This window comes from Eretmochelys imbricata, chromosome 1, assembly GCF_965152235.1.
Source record: "Eretmochelys imbricata isolate rEreImb1 chromosome 1, rEreImb1.hap1, whole genome shotgun sequence".
NCBI classification, from domain to species: Eukaryota; Metazoa; Chordata; order Testudines; family Cheloniidae; genus Eretmochelys; species Eretmochelys imbricata.
This window is the reverse complement of record NC_135572.1, coordinates 124855958-124883734: the sequence shown is the minus strand read 5'-3', so window position 1 is coordinate 124883734 and position 27777 is coordinate 124855958. Positions and strand designations below refer to the sequence as shown.

Here is a 27777-nt window from a genome sequence, read left to right as displayed (position 1 = left end):
GGGCTGAGCCTTGCCTGCATAGAAAGAGAAGTCCACTGCTCACTCAATCATCCCTGGCTCAAGGTGACGGTCACCACTGGGGATAGAGTGAAGAATCCAGAAGTCCCCCTCATCCAGGGGAAGAAGAGAAAAAAATCTGACCCAGAATGTATTGCTATGGATTTCCAATATGGAAGAGACCCATCTCTGTTCCCACCCCCACTCCCAAAACTCCTACTGCTGAGTTTCCAAGTCTCCCACCTTCCTTTCTGTGATGAGTAGCAGTCTGAGGGACAGACTGAGGGTATGTTATTATTCTTTGTATGGTGCCCAGTTACATAATAGGTTCCTCACAGCGACATTTAATGAAACAAGGTTCTTGTCTCAAGGATCTCACAACCTACAATTAAGTGAGGGTGAGAACAAAGGGTGGGCTAGGAGCCAGTTGGACAGCATTAAATAAATAAGATTATGCCATGACTCAGGTACTTGAAGCAGACTTCCTACAAACAATTATTCTTCTCTCCTCCTTTTTCCTTATGCCTTGTGGCAGAGACAAGATTTTAGGAGGGATTTTAATGAGGTCAGATTCTGGGAGAGCATTCCAGGCGTAGGTGGTGGCATGGAATAAGGCACTGTGATGTTTGTGTGGGAGAAACAGGGAGAAAGCAGTCAATTTTAGGAGAGGGAAGAGGCTGGGGTAGTGCAGTGAGAGACCTGGGCAGAGACATAGAGCCTTGTAGACAACGACAAGAACTTCGAACTCGATATACAATGCGATGAGGATCCTTTTAAAGAGAGACGGGGATTGTAAAAGAGCGACATTAGTGGAATGGAGAGAGGAAGAGAATATGGCACAAGAGAAAGAAAGAACATGGAATATGGGGGAGAAGGAACAGACTCTAAGCAGTGGAGGAAAAGAGGTGCCACGTCTGCCACAGGAGTGAAGGGAGGGAAAGAAGGTATAACAAAAGCAATGAAGTGTGTGTGTGTCTGTCTGTGACCATCCATCCTCCTTCCCTCTCTCTCTCTCTCTCTCTCTCTCTGGTAGAGAGAGATCTGGTAGAGATTATATAGAGCATCAGTCAGCAATATAATAGGGTAAGCCTGTATCTCAAGGCCTGAGTGTATGCTGACTCTGTGTGTTCACATTCATACAGCATTCCCAGGATAATTTTTATTTCAAAAGAACTTTTTCAAAATGCACTTTGTAACATGATCACAGTTTATTTTCAACTGCGCACAATTTGGCCTCAATTAAAAAGACAAGACAGAAATAAAGACAGTGAAAGGACAAAAGGTTCAGTGGGGCAAAATAAATAACTCAAAATGGAGAAGTAGAACTGCCAAAAACACTCTTATGGGAAATCCAAAAGCAGAACCACCGTCAGGTTCAAGTCAACGTATTTGAAAAACTAACGTAAATCAGAGCATGTCTCATCACAGTTACATCATTGTAACATGAAAACATAAATCAAATTCTATCTTCAGAACTACATAAGTAGGTCAGGGCAGAACTGGCCATAAGAATTTTTTTAAAACTAGGAATGCTGGAGTAAATAATAAAGAAGGCTTATGCAAGAGCATAAGAAATGTTACAAGCCTACGCATTCTGAAAATCTGTTTTCACTTCTAGTGTTACCTCATTATCTGCGTCTGCTAAAATTCCACTCTGGTAGCATGCTGTAGAGCCAAACATGGAGAAGAAAAATTTAGTTCTAAGTTCCAAAAGGTACATAGTTTTGCAATTCAATTAACAGTTCCTGTTCAAAACAGCTCCTGCATGGGCTATGCATTTATTTTGTGTGCTATAAAGTGTTAATATTTAAGCAACATATGAATATTGTGGGATTCCTTTCACACCCAAGCCCGTTATCTGTTTAAAAAGAAAAAGAAAAAAAGATCAATCTCTAATTGATTGCTATGGAAGCATTCATATCTCATGCAATCAGAACACTCACATTATAATTTATTAACCTTCCCACATCCCTAAAAAACTCTACCCCCAAGTAGAGCTCACTATAATCTGAAAAGGGAGAAGAGCCAAGTGACTCCAGTAAGTTCAGTGGGGAGTTTACAATTGCTAATAGATTTTATACAAAAAGTGGACAGATATCACAGTGATTGGCAGCAAGACAAAACCCTAAGGTTGATTCCAGATCATAGAACACAACTCAGTAATTCTCCTGTTCTACAAACTATCTGTCTTAGGGTTTATGTGGCCTCCATTACCATAGGGTCTGAGTGCTTTTTATTGTATTTATTCTCACAACACCCCTGTGGAATAGGAAAGTACACTCTCAGTTTTACAGTTGGAGAACTGAGGCACAGAGAGGCTAAGTGACTTGCTCCAAATCATACAGGAAGGTTGTGGTAGGGCAGGGAGGCAGCAGGGGCTAGAGGGGATGGATGGGGAGCCCGGGGAGGCAGTGGAGGACAAGGGTAATGGATGAATGGATTGGGAGGTAGCGGGGGCCGGGGCACCAAAATACAAGTTTGCCCAGGGTGCCATTTTCCCTTAGGCTGTCCCTAGCAGGAGAAGGCTTTCCCTGCTGCCTTTCACGTGTAGCTACACACCTCAGTGAATTTGGATGCAGCCTACCTTTCACCATGACACGTAGCTACAAGTAATCTACATGCCACTGCAAGCACTGGCAAGATCTAAGTGTTGACTCTTACTGCAATCTGTGAATTGTGTTCTATTCTCCCAGCAAATATTTTTTCAATACACCTGAAGGTGAAACAAAATGACCAACAAAGAGAGAGTAGTTTTGAATTCACTAGCTATAGCTAGAAATGTAATAATTAATTAGCTGAAACATGTCACCCACTTGTAAGGGACTAAAGAAACATTTCTTAATATGTTTTTGCCCTGCTGTCATTGGGTTTTAATAAAAAAGTTTTAGTTGTCTTGTAAAAATGTAGCTACCCTGGCATTATTCAAAATGAGAGAACTAACATAATTTATGACAGTACAATAGAAAAAAAGAGTGATGTTTGCAAAACCGATACAACATATAAAAAGAAATAAGGGCCAAAAGGTTGAACAAACAACTATAAAGGACATAAAAGTCCAGAACCATGAGGATCACAGCTGCATTTAAATCTGGGGGCAGAGGTGCTAGATTTGAACCAGCACTAACCAACCTAGAATGTTTAAATCTTTTAACTGAAAGAAACAAAATTCAATCACCTTGAAAATCTCCCCTGCTCGAGGTTCCTTTGCTAAAGATGCCTTGTCTAGCCCATCATAGGCGGAAGTCACGTACATTTCTGAATAATCTTTTCCACCAAAGCAGCAGGAGGTGATCCTTGAAGCAGGCAGCTTCACAGTCTGGATTCTTTTCCCTAGAGAAAAATATATCTACTTACTTTAAACTTTCTGTAATTTGCTATTAACCAACTGGACAGCCAGTACTGTGATTGTCAGACTGAGCCTTTTACAATATGAATATAGTGTTTCCCCATCAGAAAGAAGCAGTTTCCATAAGGACAGTCTATGGGGAAATGTGCTGAATTGATTCAACAGCACCATCTCTTACATTTTACTTTTAGCAAAGCTGTTGTCCTCTGTCTCCACGCTGCTCCATTTCCTTTTTCAAATGCAGGCAATACTAGGGTGTGTGGCAGTGAGATCAGAAAATGGCAGGCCATGTGTTGATTGAAGCACTAGTCTTGAAACAGCATGTCATTAAGGTGTTTCAGCACTGAAGAAACTCTTAAATCAATTGCAAGTTTACAAAGCAAACATAATGGACTGTACCATGGAGTACCCAACACCGGACACTTTGGGTCAAATTCAGAGGGGGAATAAATGGGAGGTGGATGTTACACACCAGTAAAACAGCACGAGCAAGTGAGTGAGTGTAACTTATTTGCCAAGGGGCTGGAAGGGTAGGGTTTGCAGCAGGAGAAGCAACAAACAAAAAATAAAGAAGGTGAGTCTGCTTTTTCCTCACACCTTCTTACAGTCTCCTGCTGGTTGCCTTTCCTGCGACAATCCCACCAGTCTGCCCCGTTGACACATAGATTATGCCAGTTTACTGAAATCTAACCATCTGCATCATTTCTGACTTTGGTCCAAAGTTTCTGTTTCCCTTAATTCTGTATTACATCACCAAGTGACCAAGGGTACGTCTACAGTGATAAAAATCTCTCAGCGTGGCTGTGGCTGCCCCAGGTCAGCTGGCTTGGGCTCCAGAGCTAAAAATTGCTGCGTAGACTGGAACCTGAGCCATGGGACCCTCCACCCTTGTAAGATCCCAGAGCCTGGGCTCCAAGCCAAGCCCAAATGTCGAAACAGCAGGTTTTCAGCTCCAGAGCCCGAGCTCCACAAAGGCAAGTCAGCTGCCCTGGACCAGCTGTTGGGTTTTTATCCCTGTGTAGAGATGCCCATAGAGAAACACAGTTATAATGGCAAGGAATCAAACACATATGGCCTCAGAATTCTCCACTGGTGTAAATCAATATAGCTCCCAGAAGTCAATGGAGCTCTGCCGATTTACACCCACTGAGGGCTTGATCCAAGATGTTTAACTCATAGGTAAAGCCTCAATATCCAATTAACAGTGATAGCAACTACTATTATTTATTAAGCGCTGGCAACGTTCTCAGCTCTTGACAATGCACAATGGCCCAGATCCACAAAGGTGTTTAGATTCCTAAAGTCCAGTGATTTCCAAGATGGCTGTGGTCCCTAGTACCTTAAACTGTTTACCATCTAATAAGCAGAAGGAAGACAGGATTGTTCAGGCCTGGAAAAAGCGTAACTTCGACTTTTTTATTTAAGGTTTGTTTTTATTCCCTTCCTGAGAGTTTTTAGGAGAGATTTGGACTGTGAGGAGACAGGAGAGTGGTGGAGTGTTCCAGAGTAACAAACAGTAATTGTGCATGACAGACAGGAAGCACTCATCCCAAACTTCAGTTCATGAAGATGATCTCTTCAACCCCCTTGGGTACAGCAACACCAAGCATTCCAAACTCTTCTGAATATCCCACCAACCTCAGCTTCTCAATTCTAAACTTGTCTTTCATGGATCCAAGCTTCATTTTTACCGTTTCAACCTGTTCCATGATTTCAGTATTTTCTCATGGTCTTTGGAAGCCATCACAAAACCTTTGTGCAACTCACGGATAATTAAGGTTCCATTTTCAAAATTTCTCATTTAAAGAAAAATTTTACAAACTCCAGTGGCTTTGGTTCTAATTCAACAAGGCACTTAAGAACATGCTTAACTTGAAGCACATACATGAGAGCTTTGCTAAATCATGGCCTTTATCCAGTTGCCCATCTTCTTCTGCAATCACACCCAACATTCATTGTTTGCAAACTCAAAATACGGCATTGTATCTATGACACAACTGAACTTGGATTGGAAGGACTACCATTGAATGAGTCCACATTTTACTTGTTATTATACATTCTTACTATTCCTTATTTGTATTAGCATAGCATCTAGAAGCCCCAATCATGGACCAGGACCCTGTTGTACTCTGTGCTGTACAAACACTGAACAAAAAGATGATCCCTCCTCCAAAAAGCTTACATCAATATAAGAACTTAAGAATGGCCATACTGGTTCAGATCAATTGTCCATCTGGCCCACTATCCTATCTTCTGACAGTGGCCAATGCCAGATGCTTGAGAGGGAATGAACAGAACAGGACTTGTCATCCCATCTTCTGACAGTCAAGTTTAGGGGGGCCCTAGGCATGGGGTTGCAACCGTGACCATCTGGATTAATAGTCACTGATGGGCTTAACCTCCATGAATTTATCTAATTCTTATTGAACCGTTATACTTTTGGCCTTCACAACATCTCCTGGCAATGAGTTCCACAGGTTGATGTGCGTTGTGTGAAGAAGTCCTTCTTTTTGTTTGTTTTAAACCTGATGCCTATTAATTTCATTGGGTGACTCCTGTTCTTGTTCTATGTGAAGGGGTAAATAACACTTCCTTATTCACTTTCTCCACACCAGTCATGATTTTATAGCCCTCTATCATATATCCCCTTGGTCATCTATTTTCCAAGCTGATCAGTCCCAGTCTTTTTAATGTCTCCTCCTATGGAAGCTGTTCCATACCCCTAATCATTTTTTTGCCCTTATCTGTACGTCTTCTAATTCGAATATATCTTTTTGAGATGAGGTGACCAGAACTGCATGCAGTATAAGTCAAGAGACAACAGATGGAGACAAACAGAGCAGGGAGTACAAGGAAACAATGAGACACTATTGGTCAGCATGATAGGCTATGGACTCAGCACATCAGCAGTCTAACTTTTGCCAAGTTTTTTTGTACGCATCATGGCAAAGGAGAATTTTAAGGAGGGATTTGAAGGAGGATAATGAGTTAGATTTATGGATGTTGACAGTTCATTATGAGTTTATGGTTGTTGCCATTTTCTTGTGCCTACTCCCCAGGTGAAATGATCTGTTATCAGAGTAGACCACAGACAGAACACTTAATACAAAATAAGCCAACCCCAATGGAACAGAGGGAGCCTGCCTCAAGCAATGCATGTGACACAGGTGATTCCCATCCTGAAATTGGGTTATTTAATACAGAATTCCAGTTCACCTTTGTGAGGGCTTACCTGTCTCAGGATCTATACGGATCACTCTCCCTCCATCAATACAGGCCACCCAAAGTTTCCCTTCTGCGTCAATACACATTCCATCAGGCATTTGTTCCTCCTTTTCTAATTGGTACAAAACTTTACCGCAGGCTGTAGAAGGAATTATGAAGTCAGCACTGAGTGCAATAGGTACGATATACTAATTTAACAAATTCATTTAACATCTTCCACAGTCTCCTAAATGCTCTTACAAACAAATCAGCTCATTTTTGTGATGAAGGCAGACAACAAACATTTGATTTGTACATGTGCCTAGAGATGGCTGATGGGGCACAGTTAGATTGATAAAAATAAACAGCCACTAGAATTGTTGTCTGAGGCTATACTGAATTCAGATGCCTGTGCTTTTACCAAGCGAGGGGTACAGATCTTTGCTGTTTAAGAATTTGTTCTATCCATATTGCTCAACATATGAGCCCTAGGCCAGTTTGTGACTATCATAAGCACAATTACTTTACTTTAGGTACTCACCACTGATCTCTGCCTGTGTGTTTTTTTCATATGCAAACCACGGAACTACTTAATTTAAATGTAGGTAGTACATAATCTCTCCCAGACAAAGACTAAGAAGCCACTTTAATACAAGGAGAGACTGGCTTCTTGTTGACCAGCTATAAACTCATTATTTAATTGGGCTTTGGACACCAAGGACATGATTGTCAAAATTAGACACAGATAATTACATGCCTAAACCACAAGCCAGTGTGGTATTCTGTGCAGACTGCTGTGCCCACATGGAGTCCCACTGAAGTCAGTGGGTCTCTTCCCAGGTGCAGCAGTACACCTGTTTGGATTATAATGTAAGATCAGGACCCTAGTTTGCAACCATAATGGAGATTCGCCAGTATAAAACCAGGATGAAAGAAGATTCAGGCTCACAGTGCTTTCATATTTTGAAAAGATAGGTGTCATGAAAAAATCTTCTCACCAGAAATTTATAGAAATAGTCAGAGGAAATCTACCTAGGCAGTTGTATTGCACTTCTAAATACTTCATTTATATATGCATACAGTCTTCACAGACTAGTGTACAAAGGGAACCAGTTCAGTCATTTGAATCAAAACTGACATGACATTAATAGTCCCAGTTGAATTGCTGCTATATGAGATGGGCCAAAAAAAATTTCACTGAATGTTCAAGTTTTTAAATGAATTTGTGTCAGTTGTACTCACACTCCAGTCTCCTTTCTGCAAAAACTATAGAAAGCAAGGAATATTTGCCCAAGCCATGGCTTTTACATTAATGTTACAGAATATTTGTGGAGAATTGTAAATTTATACTTGTGAGCATTCCTCCGGAAACCTGATTTTAAAAATATGCTTCTGTAATAGGGAAGAGAAACATATGGTATGATCTTTTATGAGAGTTAATAGAAAGTGTGCCAGTAGATGGTACTCAAGAATATGTAGCATTGTTTATGGGGTTTGTAGGATCGATACAGTTGGTTGTGATTGTGAACTGTAAACAGCTTCCTTTGGGCAACTCTTAACATCAGCTCTTAACTTGACCTAGCTGTCCAAGCAAAACAGATTCTGAATTCTCACAATGAACTGTTCATGAACAAGCTAGACTCCAAGAAATGTTCACCAAATGATTTTGTGTCATAGACTGTGAATTTCTTTGTCTATTGACAATTTGTGAACAGAAAATTTTATAATTTGTCATCTACTTCACTGACAATTACACACCCGGCGCTTGCTCCAGGAAATCAAACTACATTGATTTAAAAACTAATTTAAGAAAAGCATCTGTACCGATTTTTCCGGTGTGCACATCATAGTCAAAGGCATGGACAGCATACGCCAGGCTATCAATATGAAAGAAGGTTCTGTGATCCAGTGACCAATCCAATCCATTAGAAATGTTCACTTGGTCTAACTGCTTCACTACAGAATAGTCAGAAAAGAGCGTGTAGAGGGCACCTTGGCATCTCGCTCGCACACCAGGTTCTGTCTCCTCAGCCATGGTACCTAAAAGGATAATGGGATCAGTGATTGGAAAGTACAGCACCCTGGTAACTATAATAATGACCTCCTCATGTTCTCCTTGAGGTATATGGAGCTCACACTGAACTCAGTGGATGTTCCATGCATGGAGGGATTGCAGAATCAGGTCCTGTGAATGAGGTGAAGACCTAGGAAAAAGCAGCTAGATGGAGGAAAGGGGAGGGGGAAAAAAATCACACGAGAAACAGAAAGAGAAGAGGTACTCTCAGACTCAGGGAAGAAGGATCAGATCAGGAGCTGTTCTTTCTTGGGGAAGTGATCCCAATTTACAAGCTTCCACTAATCTCATGGGATTTAAAGCTCAGACAGAGTCCTTAGAAGATCACAATAATATGGCAAAGAGGTGAGGTTCTACCCACAATCCTCAGGTAGTTAAAGCAAACTTGAGGGCAAATGGCACACACTCATGTTTCTCACTGGTTGCAAATTACTTTTATTACCTAAAGGGATTCTGAACTTAAAATGCATATACTGTAAACATATTATTACCTAGGTTATTAATAAAGACTTAGAATAACAGAAGTGAAAGATTTTTATAAATCTAATTTACATGTCACCATTTAAGCTTTTTCACTTGTTTACTTTTTGCATGTCTCCACTTGAAAAATGAAAGTGAAGCCAGTTTCACTGTTTGCTTGGGGTTTTGGTGGTGTTGTTGCTGTGGGTTGTTTTTTTGTTTGTTTGTTTTTTACAGTCACTTTCAAGTTGCTGCAATAATTGAGTTTTTAATGCCTCAGGGGAATATTTAAGTTTTGTTGTTAATTTGTGGAAATCCTTCTATTGGTCTTAAATTTGATAAAAGCTTGTTTTACAATATTTGAGCCAAATTTTAAGTTGGGATTGTCCATTCATTACAAACAGATATGAACAGCATATATACAAAAATAATATTTCTCTTTCATTTTTCTAACTTTAGGCTGCTGCAAGACTAGGAAATAAGAATAAAGTTAAGACCACATCAGTTAAGACCTTAATACAGTAAACTCCAGTCTGAAATTAGAGTAACTATTGTTGGTAAATACTGAATAATAAATTGACAGACTATAATTGACATAACACATTTGGACCTGATTCTGGAACCACTGCCAAGCATAGAAATTACTGTCACAACTCTGTGGATCTGCTCCCAGTAGTAATTGCTGTGTTTGGTAGCAAGTATTTGTAGAATCAGGCCTTTAATTTGAATCTATAATGTTAATCTGAGGGGGTGCAGGAACCAATGAGTGAAATCCTGACTCCATTGAAGTCAATGGCAAAACTCCCATTGACTTCAAAAGGACCCAAGATTTTACCCCAACAACCAATATAAATCCTTCACTGGCCCCTTTCCATGTCTAGTAAAGGGCTTGTATTTTTGCCTGGCTAAGCACAATTAAAAAAACATGTCCAGAAAACAAAAACATAGGCCACCTACCAGACAGGCCAGGCTGCCTGTCTGCCCCTGCTACATCCAGGTCAGCCCCACTTTAGACTGTGAGTCCCTCCTCCTGACCTGTCACACAATCAGAGGCATCCATACACCACTTTCTGCTTCCATGCTTCTGCAGTAATAGAAGTACCAATTCTCACACACTTCACCTATTGCTGAGTGAAGCTCAGCTGAAGAATCAAGTTTCCAGAGAATAAAAGTACAATACACATTAGAAATAGTCCTACTTCACTGAGAGTGAAAATCCTACCAGAAACATACCAGCAAAAAATCTTCCCTTTGGATCCACTTTCCCATCATTAAACCTGTTGTTTGGTTTATCCTGTTCAAGTTCAGCAATAGTGGTTACTGACTCCGTTTCCCAGTTTAAAAAGGCAAATCTGGTTCCCAAGGCAATGACATAACCCCCGCACTTCCGAAGGGCCACTGAGCCAACACGAGCATCTGCAAACAAGAGAGATGGGGGGAACGGGAGAAATTCAGTGAGTGTCAGATCATGTTATATCATAGGCTCTATATCCTGCTTGACATCACCTTCTCACTAGATGTGCAGTGCCATTTCTTAGCTCTCTAAAGGCATGGCTGAGATCAGTAATGGGATGGAGAAAAACTGGTTGAAGCTGAATCCAGGAAAGACTGAGATAATGCGAGTAGGGGGAGTGAGGCACTTTGAAGAACTTGCCACCTCTATAACATTACCTTCCATTCAGATCATTAACATAACTTGTAGTCTCAGTGTTCTCCTAGGCTCCTCACTACTTCTAAACTCCTCAAGCACCCAGAGCCAAGAAAAAAATCCATTTAATCTACCACTGCTGGGAAAACTGTGCCCTTTCTTGTTGACTTTGGACTTACACACAGTGATCCAGGCATTTCGAACCTCCACCTTGATAACTATAATTCTCTGTCTTGTTGACTTGGGCCACCTCATACTAAATGATTGTAGGAGCGCAGTTCACTTGTCTCAGTGGAAAGTAAAAGGATGGCATGAAATGCTATAAACTACTTGTGGCTCTGTACAGGAAGAAAGATGACCATATGTACACTAAGATATCACCACTCACTGCTGCACAATTGTGATAAATCTTATGCAAAGTATGCCTTGTAAGGTATCATTGGAAAGGTTGTGATTTGTTGAACAATGTTATTCTGTTTATATATATTATCATTGTGTATGAAGTTATGGATCTTTGCTGTGTGTTTGTATCTTGAACATGTTGTGTTCCTAGGTAACACCCACAGGCCCGATTTACATCAAGACCAGACAGCCATGGTTGATGAACCATTAAAAAGAATCAGCTCTTCCAGTGGGCCCCTCCTGAGGATGCCTCCGAGAGCATGTAGACAATGGATGCCTCATGATTCAGCAAGGGCACGTAGAACATGTCATCCCTGACTCCATGTTTGAGACAGCAACTTTCCATACACCTGGGTTGGAGGCAGGGGGAGCTATCAATGGGAGAGTGTGACATCATGCCCTTGCCACTTTCCTGCTCCACATCTCTGGATTATGATTTCTAACAAAGAACTTTGAACAATGGACTGAGGACCCCAATATTTGAGATGAACCAGAGAGACTTTTGCAAACTGGCAGATTTAACATCATTGCTATTATCCTGATCTACAAAACTCTGAAATTAACTGCAATGGTTATGATTCACTGTAACCTCTTAATAATGCTCTTCCTTTTTATATATATTAATAAACTTTTAGTTTTTAGTTACTAAAGAATTGGCTACCAGTGTGGTTTGGGGATAAGAGCTGAAGTATATTTTGACCTGGGGTGTGTGTCTGGTTCCTTGGAATGAGAAGAATCTAATAGATGTGATTCTTGATTTTAATAATCATTTATCACAGAACTCTGGTTTCTCTGGGTGGTGCACGAGGGGCTAGAGGGCCGGAAGGGGTCTGTCTGTGGCTACATAACAACTAGTATAGCATTTTGGAAGCACACATTTGTTACTGGCTTGGTGAAATCTTATGAGAGACTATACCACTAGTTTGGGGTACATGCCCTGTTTTATGGCAGCCTGACCTGAGATTGGCGCTCTTAGCTGTGTCCAATACTAGGCAGTTTGCATTGCTAACTGACAAACTATTAACCTGGGACCGACGTGGCTACTACTCCACTGCATACAAACAACTAACGGCAGAGATAGATCAACTATAACACAGGGGAAAAAAAACAACCTAAAAGGTACAGAAACAAAGTAGCAAACAAGTTTTAAGACTCAGCGTGGCACTGTCTTACCCACAGACACACTGTGCACTTCATTGGTGACTGAGTTCCAGCGGCAAACTTTCTGTGAATTAATATCCACATATACAAGTGCATTTTCTCTTTCTTCCCATACTGGGCACTCTCCCATCCTGTTCTTCTCCTTCACAACAGACTCAATCTTAATAGAAGACATGGCCTGAGAGGAGGAGAGCAAAAGATAAACCACATGAAAAATTCATTTTAACAAAAGAAGGCTTATTGTGTTGAATTTTTATAGAAACGTCATATTTAGAGCAGGAATTAGAGAACTATATAGTCCCATAGATGCCACATAGGATTAGTGAATATTTGGGGAATCCAATACATCTAGTCTCCGGTACTTAGATGGGTCACATTATTATCTTATCTTAGCACCTATCTAGGACTAGAATATCCTTACTGTGTGAGGATCCCAGTTTTATAACTGGACAAATTACCTTGTGCTAAAACTTGATAAAAACTAAAGTGATATTTTCAAGCCTCATATTTGCTAAGCAGGCTTCTGGAAAGGAAAGGGAAAATAGGGAATAAACAAAAAATAGGGAGCCAAACATGAAAAATCATTAAACTTTATAGTTAGACTAGGTGGGTGAAGTAACATATTTTACTGGACCAACTTCTGTTGGTGAGAGAGACAAGCTTTCAAACTCTGTAAAAGCTCAAAAACTTGTCTCTCTCACCAACAGAAGTTGGTCCAGTAAAATATGTTACTTCACCCACCTTGTCTCTCTAAAATCCTGGGACCAACATAGCTACAGCTACACTGCATACAAACTTTATCATTTTCATTCATTTTTCTACATGTATTTTCTGATGTTTCCCTGGAGTAATCCCTCCTTCCGCGCAATTCTAGGACATGGATTTAATATTTCTGTAGTGTTGCCAAGTATTAATTCATACCAGGGCTGTAACTGTAGTGTAGGAGTTGGGGGAGCAGTGTTTAACAGGTAATAGGTAAAAATAGTATTTCAATAACATAAGATCCCTCTCATATATATAGTAGTATCCATCTATCCACCAGTAGCTGAAAGCCTGTGCTATCACACAGGTGTAATGTGTAAAGTCATGTGGTAAAAAAGCCAAAAATGGCTAAGAACTCAAAAGAGGGACAGTAGCAGACTGTGAAACCCAGCGATGACTAATATTCTGAACAAAAAGAGCTCTCAACCATGCTGAAAGCTGTTTCCCTTCTTCACACTGACACAACAGATATTTAGGCTTCTGAGTGATATTTGGGGTTATTGTGTGTACTGTTGTATGGGTGGTTGTGTTGATTTGGGTCTAGGAAGGTTGTGCTGGGAGATTTGTTTTGATTTGTGCAGGTGGCAAATGAGGGGTGTGCACTACAGTGAGGGGTTGTGTGTGTTTGGAGTTATTGTGTATGCTGGTTGTGTCATTGTGGGGGACTTGTGTTGGACAGGGAGAGTTGTGTGGATTTCCATGGGTAGCAAATGAGGGGTTTATAGTGAGGTGAGGTGCTGTGTGTGTTTGCGATTATTGTGTGTACTGGTTGTGTTGCTATCTGAGTGATTGTGTTGATTTGTGTGGGGTGGTTGGTTGTGCTGGAAGATTGTGTGGGTGGCAAATGAGAGGAGTGTATTGAGGTGAGGGACTGTGTGTGTTTGGCATTATGTTGTATGCTGATTGTGTTGATTTGTCTAGAGGGAGTTGTGCTGGGAGATTTCTGTTTATTTGTGCAGGTGGTGAATAAGGAGTGTGTGCTGCAGTGAGAGACTGCGTGTGTTTGGGGTTATTGTGTGTGCTGGTTGTGTGGTTTGGAAGAACTATGGCAGTGGGGCCACGTAATCCGCCATTTTTGTAGTCTCCCTCATACAACCAATTAAATTGTTCCATGCAAATTAGCTACAGCGTAAAGATGGTGATTGGCTGAGTAACCTCTCATCCCACAGCGGTCTAGGCTTTTGGCTTGTAGCTGTAGCTATGTTGGTCCCAGGATTTTAGAGAGACAAGGTGGGTGAAGTAACACATTTCACCGGACCAACTTCTGTTGGTGAGAGAGACAAGCTTTCAAACTCTGTAAAAGCTCAAAAACTTGTCTCTCTCACCAACAGAAGTTGGTACAGTTTGTAAAGCTGAAAATGGCTGAAAACTTTAAAATTGGACAGTAACAGACTGTGGAATCCAGTGATGACTGAACCTGGTGATAGTCTGAACAAAAAGAACTCTCAACTATGCTTGTAGCTGTTTCTATCACTTCACACTGACACAACAGACATTCCAGGCTTCAGAGTGACACACAATGCTTGACTTTGCAACCTGAATAACGTTCTTGTAATATATTTTGTGTGTGTAATGTCCTAGCCTTTTAAAAAAGCAAACTGAAAAAAATGAAGCTCCATTGTGTGGTATCACAGTGACTAGAGATGGGCAGAGAATGATTTTCAGAGGATTTTGAAACTTGGTCTTGTTCCAATTCAGAACAAGTTTGACATTCTCTGTGAAAATGAAATTACTGTTCTCCTCCCAGCTCTACTGGGAGCCTGGGCTCTGGGGCAGTTTGTAAGCCACAAGAGCCCCAATTCCGAGAGAGTCCACTTGGCAGACTGTCTTGGAGCTGCGGATCCTGGAGGCCTGTGCTGCCAAGAAGCCATGAGCCTGGGAGCTAGGGCTCTCAGGGCTTCCAGGATCTTGGCTCCCCATCAGCCTGCCTGATGAGGAGCTGGGAACTTGAAAGCCGGGGTGCTCCAGCAGTTTGCCAGGCAGGCTGCCGTGTCAGGTGGGAGAGCGGGCAGGAAACCAGGCAGGATTCTTCTGTCAGAAGCCTGCTCAATTTCCAGTGTAATTTCATCAAAATCAACATGGTCCCACAGAACATTTCAATTGTGACTAATCAGCAAATCCCAATGAAAAAATGTTTCATCAAAAAAAAAAAAAAAATTGACCAGCTCTAATACTAACACCCACATCATTCATCAGCCGGGTCTGAACCTTTAGATCCACTGCCCAGACCTCTGCCACTTCAGCTAACTGGGTAAGCGAAAGCAGTTGTAGGTTGTCATCCTCTATGTTGACCTGCAGTAGAGGGGAATGGGACATTTTGCCAGTGTTTTTCACAGATATTTGCAGACAGCAGAGGAATGGGGGCCCTCAGGGACCTTGGGTTCCATTACAAGCTCTGGAGGGGAGTACTGTCTAAGGGGCATAGGTTCTTTTGTCTATTCCCACCCAAATTTGACCCCTTCTGCCCTGTCCCCTCCAACAAGTCCCTCTCATGTCTCTTCCCCATTCCAGGATCCTTGCCTCAGTCCCATTCTCCTGCCTACCTAGTCCCAGCCTCCACTCCTCAGTTTTCTCTCATCCCTTTGCCAGTCTCCTTTCCCAGCCAGTCCTAGTCTCCCCTCTGGGCTCGCTGTCCAAGTCCCAGTTTCCCCCACACTCTCATTCTCTCACCCCCAACCATGGGCAGTGTGTGACTCCTGCATTTCATAGAATTATAGAATATCAGGGTTGGAAGGGACCTCAGGAGGTCACCTAGTCCAACCCTCTGCTCAAAGCAGGACCAATCCCCAATTAAATCATCCCAGCCAGGGCTTTGTCAAGCCTGACCTTAAAAACTTCTAAGGAAGGAGATTCTACCACCTCCCTAGGTAACGCATTCCAGTGTTTCACCACCCTCCTAGTGAAAAAGTTTTTCCTAATATCCAACCTAAACCTCCCCCACTGCAACTTGAGACCATTACTCCTTGTCCTGTCATCTTCTACCACTGAGAATAGTCTAGAACCATCCTCTTTGGAACCACCTCTCAGGTAGTTGAAAGCAGCTATCAAATCCCCCTCATTCTTCTCTTCTGCAGACTAAACAATCCCAGTTCCCTCAGCCTCTCCTCATAAGTCATGTGTTCCAGACTTTGAGAGGGCTGGGTGTGAGCGCTGGAAGCTCCATAGAAGTGGGCGGGGGGAGCACCAGTTCCCAGACCATGGCCTGCCCCCTGCTCCGCCCCAAGGCCCACCCCACTCAGCCTCCTCACCCTGAGGCCCCACCCATGCTTCACCCCTGCTCCACCCTAGGCCCCACTCTCGCTTGGCCTCCACCCCAGAGGCTCCCTCACGCACTCCACTTGCACCTCTCCACTCCCTCTCCCGAGGCCTCCCCCCGGCCACCACTCACTCCTCAGAGGTGCAAGCAGCTGGCGGGGGTCCTCAGTGGAAGACGTGGAGCAGGGGAGGGAAGAGGCACCGTGCAGGCAGGGCCACGGGGAAGAGGATAAGCGGGAGCAGGGCCAAAGGGAGGTGCACCCCATCTTGTTTGGGGAGGCTTAGCCTCCTGTAGCCTCTTAAACCTGCCATCCATGCTCCCAACTCTTTGTCACCAGGCTCCTTGCCCAGCCACTTCAGTTCCCCCCTCCTGGCTCCTCATCCCATGTCTCTCCTCCCACACTAGCTCCCAGTCCTAGTCTCTCACCCTGGGCTGCTCATCCAATATCAGTCTCCCCTCTCAAACCTTCCCAGGCTCTTTGTCCCAGTCTCTTGGCCTGACCAATCCAGATTTTCCTCCCTCTGGGGCTGCAGTTCCATTCTCCCTGCTGAACCAGTCCCAGCCTCCTCTAACTCGTGACTCCTATTCCCAGTATCCACTCCCTCCCAGTCTCCTTGCCCAGCCAGTCCCAGTTTCCATCACCCCCACCAAGATTTTTCCAAAGCTTATAAACTTGGTCACATTGGGGTGTTTTCTCACAGGTATAGCATCCCGGACATAAAACCCACCATTGCTCCAACAGCTAAAGCTAGTTTAAAAAAGACCACCATTTTTAATATGGACAAAACAACTTCTTTTTCCCTCAACTCATCCTGAGAAATGGCTGAACTGTTTTGGCTGAAATTTTCCAACAAAGTTCAGCCTGAAGCAAACATTGAGTATGGAAAATTTCAGCCTGAATGGTTGAAGTCTGGCAAAGTTATAAGCAACTGAAAATAGGGTGGGAAGTGTCAGGGAAACTGTTCTGCAGGGTTCCAGCGACTTCTGAAACAGAGGACAGTGAATGCCACTAAAGGTCTTGCAAACTAAAAGGGTACTTCCCAGTTCCTATACACTACACTCTTCTAGCAGGTATTTCAAACCCCCCGCACCCACTGGCCTACTATGATCTTCTCCCTTCATAATAAAAGGTGGAGACTCAGTGCTCCCACCCCACTGTGACAAACACCCTGACTTTTTGCTTCAGCTGACAAAACCTTCCTGGGCTTCCTTGTCTCCTAGTAGTGACAAGCTGATCCCCAGCTCTGCTACCTGTGCTGTGGCTAGGGTGACCAGATGTCCCGATTTTATAGGGACAGTCCTGATTTTTGGGTCTTTTTCAAATATAGGTTCCTATTACCCCCCACCCCCTGTCCCGATTTTTCACACTTGCTGTCTTCTTTCCTATGCTGACCCAGCAATTTCAGAGATTAAAAATGTGTAATTGTTGATGTTATCTATACTTAGCAGTTAGCGATTTACATTTTCTGTGCAGTCAGCAGTCACATGAATGATGAGGCATGAAACAAGGCCCTGAAAATGGTCTGTTTCATATTGCCAGCAGCAGCAGGACAACCTGAGAGGTGGAAAAGTCTTGCTAAGCATTTTTCTGAGTTGTCATTGGGAGCAGAGGAGGAAAATCCAGATATTTCACCATTCAATTTCCCCAATGACTAACCCAGACTTTTAAATTTAGAGACACATGACTGGAGGGATAAAATGAGGGGAAAAGGGATTTTGTAGTACAATGTCACGTGAGACCTCAAGGAAGGATAGTTTTGTGCTTAAGATGCTGGGTTCTTAAAAATGGTGGTTAAAAAGCCATGTCTACTCTATAAACACTTAGCCAGCATAGCTATACTAGCAGACCCCCTCATGTAGCGTATGCCAACAGGAGTTTTTCTGTCAGCATAACACTGTGATGTTGCACTCCATATGTTTTGTGGAAATAAGCTTATGAGTGTGAACATGACGTAACTGGAATATGCTTTATGCAAAAGGTCTCTTGTAAGGTATCATAACAAAGTTATAACCTACTAAATATATTCCTCCTATTTGTATGCATGTATCATTCTTGTATCTGAAGCTAGAAATATGAACTATAACTCTGAGGTCCTATTATAATTATGCAAAGTGTGGGCCATTAATAGTGGTTTAGAATGTTGAAGGCTCCCATTGACTAGGACAAATGGTTGTAAATGGTTTATTTACCTACAAACCTTCCTGTGTACATGTGGGCCAACCCAGGAAGAATGGAGACTAGGGGTCTTACAGTGACATGTGACCAGTTCACACAGTACTGCAATCCATCTTAATCCTTGTACTTTTCCATTGATGAGGCAGGGGTGGGGACAAGCATAGTCAAAAGATTCCCGCCTTGTGCCAAAGCTATAAAAGGGGGTGGAGCAGGACAAAGGGGCTGCTAGTCATGAGAAAACCCCTGCTTACCACCTGAGATGTCTGCTGAATCTAACAAAGACTGTACCAGGGGAAAGGATTGGGCCCACAATAGGAAGGAGTCTAGTTTGTGAAAGAAGCTTATTGGAACATCTCTGTGGATGAGATATTACCTGTAATCAGTTTCTTAATGTATTAGACTTGCGTGTTTTTGCTTTATTTTGTTTGGTGACTTACTTTTTTCTGTCTGTTATTACTTGAAACCATTTAAATCCTACTTTTTATACTTAATAATATCACGGTCGTTTATTAATAAACCCACAGTAAGTGATTAATACCTGGGGGAGCAAACAACTGTGCATCTCTCTCTATCAGTGATATAGAGAGTGAACAATTTATTAATTTACCCTGTATAAGCTTTATACAGGGTAAAACAGATTTTTTTGGAGGTTGGATCCCATTGGGAACTGGATGTCTGAGTGCTGGAGGCAGGTAACTTGCTGAGCTGTTTTCAGTTAAGTCTGTAGCTTGGGGACATGGACCAGACCCTGGGTCTGTGTTGTAGCAGGCTAGCATGTCTGGCTCAACAAAACAGGGTTCTGGAAGTTCCAAGCTGGCAGGGAAAGCGGGCTCAGAGGTAATTTCAGCACATCAGGTGACAGTCCCAAGGGGATCTCTGTGACTGAACTCTTCACAAACACAACCACCTTCCCTAATGACATTAGTTAAATCACTGTTTCCCAACCTGTGTGCCATGGCACACTGTTTTGTCATCAGGCCCAAACACGTGTTCCGCAGAATTTTTGTGTTTGTGTGTTTCACAAGTGTTTGTGCCAGGCTCAGTTTCACAGCATGGAGCCTACCGGCCTTTCTTTCTTACAGAAAGCTGACTGAAAAATGTTCACCGAAGTTTTTTGCTATTAAAAAAAATGCCTTTTTGACTAAATGGAAGGTTTTTGGGAAAAAAATTCCGTTTTCATCAAAAAATTGAAAACCAAAAGAATTGTTCATTTTTGTTGGTCAAAAACTGAAAAATTGCCATATTTTAAATAAAAGCCTCCAAAAATCCATGTTCATCAAGAAATTTTCATGAGAAAAAACACATTTCCCAACCAGCACTACTTTTCTGTTGCCAAGACTAGCGTGGCCATAAAGTTTAATACCATAGTGCTTCATGAAATGAAGCAATGCAAAGAAGTGAAGTAATAACCATAACAACAAAAATGAATGGACTGTTTTCTCACAGAGCAATCAGGATGCAATATAGTCAGTCAGTCATCCCAGCTATGAGGCAGCTATGAAAACAGCATCACAATGAAAAATTACAAGTCACATCGCGCTAGATGTAAATGCTCTGTGAACATGAAAACATGGGGAATGGAGGCTGCGAAAAGCTCATCTTCACCCTGCCCAACAGCCAGGCACAATTGCTATTCCTGTGCTCCCCAAAGCACATGAAGTGCTTCTGTCATGTGCCCTTGAGGTGCAAGACACCTCAGTGCAGGGCCCAGGCTTGCCACTCATATGCACCAGCCAGCAAAGGTAACCAGCATGCAGTGAGATGCATGTTTTACCCATTAAATCTCAAATTCTCCCAGGGTAGTGCACCCTCGCACCCCCCATCCCCACCAAAACAGGACTGTATCTATAAAAACATGACTGAACCCACAATTAGGCAAACACACACACACAAACACACACACAGAGTAAAAGTTTACCTCAACTTTTCTGTCTTTATCTTCAGTTAATTTGCTTCTTGTCCTATTGTTCTGTGAAATAGAAACATTCTCTATTGAAATTGTCAACCTAATGGTATTCATAGATCATGATTATATCCCTCTGCAACACCACCTGTGGGTTCCCTGTTCCCTGATAGTATTTCCCAGCCCCCAACACCAAGTTTACACACACATACAGATCGTTTTGTCGTTCCTGATATCTTACCCTCCAAATCCTTATGCAATTGTTGTTGGGTTCTTTTACTTCTAGTTTTCCTAAACTGAATGTGATAGTTAAGACACTGAATTCATACACTAAGGCATATTACTTCTCTGCATGAGATTCATATACTATTATAAACACACACACACACACACACACACATTTTATTTACATATTACATGCACCAGAGAACAACATTGGGTTTGTCAATATGGTATTACAAATATTTAGAAATTCTCTCTCTAGTTCACTCCTTTCCTCTTAACTGCCCCACTTCCTCCCTTTAGGTATCCAACTTTACATCTATTACTACTAGAATCTCCTCTTTTTGCATGTAAACAGCATTTTGCAGTTTGACTCTGTCCTCCTTTGTATTTGCCATTCTCCCCCCTTTCAGAGTCAACAACAAATTGTTGGAATTTATACTGTTAATAAACAGGCATAAGTGCCAATACTGACCTCTGTAGTATCCCACTTGGCAACGTTCTCTAAATGTCAACTGAAGGATTATCTTCATGTAACTTCCTTCTCTTTCAAAGAATCCCTCTTGAATGAAACTTGGATCAGGAAGATTTTGGATCCCAAGGCAGTAATTACTTTATTGCTTATTTCAAAAGAAACTATTTCTCAGGTAAAGGAATTCTTTGATTTTCTCAGGTCGGTTGGAAATAAATACACTCACATGTGACTATAGATTTAGATCACGAGTGAAAAAACCTTCAGGGCAGAGCAGCTGCTCCTCCTGATATGGCTTTTCCTGTTGTTGAATTCTTGCCCAACCCTACCTGAAATCAATGCAAGTAAGTCTCTGTTCAGGATATAGCAACATAAACAAACAAATGCATTAAAACAAAAGTGAAAAAATTCCACTAAACTGGATGAATGGCAGCAGGGTAGGAAACATCAGGGGGAGGTGACTGCTCGAAAAACCCCAATAAGAAGGGAGAGAGATGTGACAGCTGAAGAGCCAGGAGCCTGGAGTGGGTGCCTTTGGCGGACCACAGAGGGGGAATACAGGTGCAGTTGCCCTGAACTGTGCCAACAGTTACCATCTAAAAGGTGGCAGCATTAGGAATAGAACCTAGGACTTCTGGTTTCAGAAACAAAAATCCTCATTACTTGAGCTAAAATGAGTGGCTCCATTAGCTGAAAATAGCAATAAGTATTTTACCTTTTGTACACTGACTACCAAGAGCAACAGTGCACAGTCAAGTCAATGGGTATGCTAAACCCATCACACTTGGAATGTATTTTTGGATTATATATTTTCAAAAATCAGCATACATGTAATTTCAATTGCCCTGTATCCATATGATAATATAGGGTGGTAAAATGTGTGTTTAGTTTGTGTATGTATTTACTAAATTTACACTCAAAGATACTGTTGAGAGAAACAAATGACAATAGTAGATCCACTGGTATGGAAACCATGATACATGGTTATTTCTAATAGACAATATAACTTTAATAAGACTACAACTATTAACTCACTGAACTTCCCTTCACTGCTAGACCCTCGCGCTGCAGGTTCTGCCACAGAAGAAGTGATCTGATAGCAGAAGTACAACGGGATGAAGAAATGATTTGGCACAGTTTCCTGTTTCTTTTCAAGAGTACTCATGAAGTGCTCTAGACTGACCTGCAGTCTATAGAGCAAAGAGAGGTGTGAATGAGACTCAAGAGAAGTAAGGGTACTTGTATCACCCAAAATGTGGATCAACAGCAGACTCTGCACCAAAATGTTACTGTGCTATAAAAGGTATGTTAGTAAAATACTCATGTCCAGAATGTCTGCCTTTGAACAACACAAAGAGGTAGGTTTGCCAAGGAGTAAGTGGGATTTTATTTTGTTTCCATTTACACGCTAAATATTTGCATATTGTCGCATGTTGCATATTGTCGCATGGGGAAATATACTTGCTGATGCTTTCATGTTCTGCAGTCTATTAGCTTCTTTGACTACTTTCCTACTAGCCACATGAAACCAGTAGAGAGACTTTCTAAATCACTCACACCATTCAACTTCCCGAGTTCTATCCATGCCTGATTGTACATGGTTTTCTTTTCTGTGTTGGAAAAGAAAATTCTCTGCCACCTTCAATTTACTGATTTATATTTATATATCCAGGACTTTTTGGCAATGTGCTGTTGAAATCAGAAATAGCAGAATCCCAAACTGGAGTACAGCACTGATGAGATGTTTAACACCTCATCTCACCAAAAAATTATATTATTGATGTGACATCATGGTCAATTCAGCTGGCATTTCTGCATTCCTAGCTCCAGCACAAACCAGAGAAGCCTTGTAGGACAGGTGAGAGAAAGAGAGAAGTGTTGCTGATATGCAGTGATGAAGCATAGCGCAACACTAACCCCATCTGGCATCCTCTCCCTCTTGCACTCAAGAATTGAATTACTTTTTCAGCTAATTTTCTAATCCACCTTACATGCGTAATAGAGTAAGACAGGACGGATGGCAGGAGCAGGTGGGAGGAAAGAGGTTACTAAACAGAAGTGTTGAGACAAAGGAAGGAACAGAAAACTGAAAAGATACTAACCAAGAGATGGAGAAGAAACAGTTACAGAAAGGGAGAATAGAGGAACATGAAGGCGTGGTCTGCATTAGTAGGAGCATTGCCAGCAGATCGAGGGAAGCGATTATTCTCCTCTCTTCAGCTCAGGTGAGGCCACACCAGGAGTATTGTGTCCAGTTTTGGGTCCCCCACTACAGAAAGGATGTGGATACATTGGAGAGTGTCCAGTGGAGGGCAACAAAAATGATTAGGGGGCTGGGGCACATGACTTATGAGGAGAGACTGAGGGAACAGGGCTTATTTAGTCTGCAGAAGAGAAGAATGAGGGGGGATTTGATAGCAGCCTTCAACTACCTGAAGGGGGGTTCCAAAGAGGATGGAGCTCAGCTGATCTCAGTGGTGGCAGATGACAGAACAAGAAGCAATGGTCTCAAGTTGCAGTGGGGGAGGTCTAGGTTGGCTATTAGAAAAAACTATTTCACTAAGAGGGTGGTGAAGCACTGGAAGGGGTTACCTAGGGAGGTGGTGGAATCTCCATCCTTAGAGGTTTTTAAGGCCCAGCTTGACAAAGCTGTGATGAATAGTTGGGGTTGGTCCTGCTTTGAGCAGGGGGTTGGACTAGATGACCTCCTGTGGTCTCTTCCAACCCTAATCTTCTATGATTCTATAGGCAAAGTTGCCTCAGTTTAAATAAGGCTGGCCCTACAAAGTTTCTCTCATTTAACAAAATGTGGGATTATTATATGCAGTGTTGTAGTAGCTATGTTGGTTCCAGGATATTAGAGAGACAAGGTGGGTGAGGCAATATCTTTTATTGGACCAACTTCTCTGTGGAGAAAGACAAGCTTACACAGAGCACTTCTTCGGGGGGATTGTTAGGTACATTGGTGTGATGCCAAAGATACAGGGCTTGCTTTGAATTTAATTGTGAAATGCTCCATAAAAAGAGTGTTCCTGTGAAAGTTTATTAGGCTGTAGATTTATTAGTTTGTCGGGTTTTCAGAATTCCTGTACTTAGAAATGACCGTCTGGTCTCAGAACCCAGTTCTGACATGCTTGCTGTCTATCTGATCTTGCAATACCAAGATTCAGGGCCAAATTCAGCCCTATTGTCAGTAGGTTCTACTGTCTTCACTGGAGCTTTACCTGCTTACTCCACAGCTAATTTTGGCCTTTAATTTTTCACGTGCCCCATCACAAAATTAAAGTCAAGTACAACCCTATTCCCAACCGTGAACCACACTGTTGTTATTACATCCTGAACTCCTGAGGTTTTTAAAGTCCCTAGTTTGCCGCATTTGGGTGAAACTCTAGCAAGCTTAAAGCCCCTCTGGACAAATTTGCTGTCATGATTGCAGCTAACAGAAAGAGCAAGAAACATAAAAGTCTTAATAGTGTGTTCACGTTCACACAAGGTGGGATTAATCCAGATATTCACACTCACACAACCCATCAAATACTCATGAAAATGTTTCTGAATGGCTGTAGTTTCATTTTTTTTCTTATCATTAATGATTATTTGACAGAAATATTTACAGATTGGTGCTATTTAATATTTGACATTTTCCTATTTAAAAAATTTCAGACTTGCAGTGAAGGAAGAGAAACAATATTACATGACTTAACTTACAAACCAGACAGTGCAAATAAATCAACCGCAGTCTACAATCAACCCCATAGGCTGAAAGTTATTTGTCCACACAGTTCAATAAATACTTATAAACAACAACTACATTCAGAGAAAATCAAAATTAGTTTGAAAATGATTCACTAAACCAAAAAAGGGGCTAAATTCACAATGCCTATCAAGAACAGTTTCACCAGCTCTCATCAATTATAAGGGTAAACCACAAAGATGGGTATTGGGATTCTCTCTGAGACCTTTACCACTTGGCTTATCCAGGGAGAACACTTCAGACAGTTCTCTGGGATTCAAAATACTCAATTTGACTCCAGATTTCATCACTCAGGTTCCTTTATTTGGCATACAGCAAAGCTATGCTGGTTTGATCAGATTCAAGTGTAGGGGGTGGATATAGGGCATACCACACATCCAGAGTTACACAGAAAACAGTTTTCTTTATATACATTACACACTTTCAGATCGGATTGGTTACTTTGCAGGAACCAATCCTTGTACAGCATGCTCTGTCCATATGGAACCTGATCTTTACATTCCAGGTTTATCTTGTCCATTGCCCCTAACATCTGGGTGTTGCTGCTTATCTTAACTAGCACAGACATCCTGACTCCAGCATACTGCTTGCAAAGCCCCTATTTACAACTTAATCTTCCATTCACCTTCTCAATCATGTCCACTAAGAAATGAGGCTAGTTTCTTATGTCAAGCCAGGCCTACAATGGGTACAATGATTTATAGTACTGGTCAAATTCTGTACTTCAGGTCCTAATTGTTCAACCAAATTGGGTGTGGCATGACATCAAGGTTTTATTGACCTGAGTTTGGGATGGCCATATGGGTCATAAGTCATCCCAAACAAATGCTGATAAAAATGGTTATACCATCTGACACCATCAGGTTAGTCCATATATGCTATATCAATGGTTTTCAACCTGGGGTCCTCAGACTACATCTAAGGGATCCGCAAATGGTTGTTGTTATCATAGAACAGTGGTTTTAACCATAGTCCATGGATTATGTCTATGATTTCCAAAGGGGTGTACACCTCCATTCCAAATTTTTTAGGGATTCATAAATGAAAAAGGTTGAAAACCACTGTTGCATGTTACCAAAAAGCTATTTTAGAGAGACTTAAAGATATGTATATTGGGGTACTATAATTTGTATCTCTCCATCTGTAACTCCAGATGCCTTCATACAGGTTCTGAGTTGAAAATAATGCAGAAAAATTAAACCATTTTCAACATCCTTTCAGGAGGACTTACTGCTGACAGTCATGGTTAGCAATAGAAACATTTCCTACTGTACTTCTAATCCAGTATTAAAACTGTATTTTAAGAAATATAAACCCTAGTCGTGTGTGCATAGCGAACATGGAGATAACAAATAAGCACAACAAAGTGTCACGTTATCCAACCAGTAGCCTCATCTGACTGACTCCAGTGCCCTCTGCTGGGATAAAGACTTCTAAAGAGCTAACAGTCAATTTTTTAAAAAAAAAAAAACATACTCAATTGAAAAAAGTGACAGGGATTAAACAGACAAGAGACAAAAACCTGGATTAAACTAGCCTGGAGCATTAGGATTTCAAATATATCATTCTTAGTCTATGCCAGGGATTGGCAACCTTTGGCACACAGCCCACCAGGGTAAGCCCCCTGGTGGGCCAGGCCGGTTTGTTTACCTGCCGCGTCCTCAGGTTTGGCCGATCGCAGCTCCTACTGGCCGCAGTTTGCCGCTCCAGGCCAATGGTGGCTGTGGGAAGTGGCGTGGGCTGAGGGATGTGCTGGCTGCTGCTTCCCGCAGCCCCCATTGGCCTGGAACGACAAACCGCAACCAGTGGGAGCCACGACTGGACAAACCTGCGGACGCGACAAGTAAACAAACCGGCCCGGCCCGCCAGGGGGCTTACCCTGGTGGGCCACGTGCCAAAGGTTGCTGATCCCTGATCTATACAAATATACTTTTAGGACCAGAGTGCTGACTCCTATGTATACATAAGGTAACATGCTGGCCACATTCAGAAGGCTAGATGAAAAAAATGTAAACTAAACCCAAGCTATATGCTAGATTTTTTGTTGGTTGGTTTGTTTATGGGGTTTTGGGAGGAGGGAGGGAGACTTGGTTGGGACAGTTGTTAAGAATGGTAGAGATCCTGTACTATGTAAGAACTTGGATCATATAAAACCTGTCTCACTAGGAAATTACTTGTCCATTTTATGGGCAAAGGGTGAGCTTCATCAATATTATCAATAGTCAAAGTGTAACACACACACACGTTATAAGACTTGCTATTGAAAATTTCAATGTTTGAACTTGGGAAAGAAGATTGAAGACAAAAGCATGTAATCTTTTCACATGCATATGTCATCACCAACAATTAACTTTGACAAAATAGACAAGCAAAAGCATAAAACAACAAAGCAGAAGGCAAAGATGAAAAACCACAAAAATGCAAAAGGAAAAATATATCTGAAAATCAAAATACAAAAATTAATTCCAAAAACTAAAATCATCAATTAGCAGCCTCCAGTCAGGTATTTCAATGGGGCAAAATGCTTGCCCTATGTTCAGACTGGCAGCAAAGAAACACTATTCTGTTCCCAACACATCAAAAATGAGCAATTATGCAAAAACAGCAGTTATAAAAACAGCAGCAAACCAAGAACATTAAGCATGGGACACAAAAAACCTTAATTTTGTGCTGTAACTAAACACAATTATCAAGATTACCCAGATTTTGCTGAAGGGTTCCCTGTCAAACCCAACTCCTTCGGCAACTGGCTGCTCCCTGAATCTTAGCATTTATCAGACAGAAAAATAGCTTAATGTCAGCCTATTACCACCAGCTCCTGCACAAACAAATTGTGTAAAGCATCTTTCACAACACAGCACCAATCTACTGCCACAAAAGTGTTCAAGTTCCTGAATAACTTTGGCCAATCATCTGTCACATAATGTGAATGCTGACACCC

At 41.8% G+C, this 27777-nt stretch overlaps 1 protein-coding gene across 6 annotated transcripts; it reads right to left on the bottom strand.

Annotated features, from left to right (window-relative positions):
* Positions 1 to 1188: 1188 nt before the first annotated feature.
* LOC144258983 (regucalcin-like) lies at positions 1189 to 27777 on the bottom strand. Of its 6 annotated transcripts, none has more exons than XM_077807130.1 (9): positions 27536 to 27777; positions 20404 to 20454; positions 15238 to 15345; positions 12304 to 12469; positions 10314 to 10496; positions 8372 to 8587; positions 6576 to 6707; positions 3173 to 3327; positions 1189 to 1855 (listed from the first exon to the last, which is right to left on the bottom strand). In XM_077807130.1, the coding sequence occupies exons 1-9, from the start codon at positions 27605 to 27607 to the stop codon at positions 1805 to 1807; spliced, it is 1134 nt and encodes a 377-aa protein (XP_077663256.1). In that variant the 5' UTR covers positions 27608 to 27777; the 3' UTR covers positions 1189 to 1804. The 6 variants fall into 6 exon arrangements, with proteins under 6 accessions (XP_077663256.1, XP_077663259.1, XP_077663257.1 ...); XM_077807133.1 differs by lacking the exon at positions 27536 to 27777 and adding an exon at positions 21086 to 21131; XM_077807132.1 differs by having other exon boundaries at positions 1824 to 1855; positions 3249 to 3327.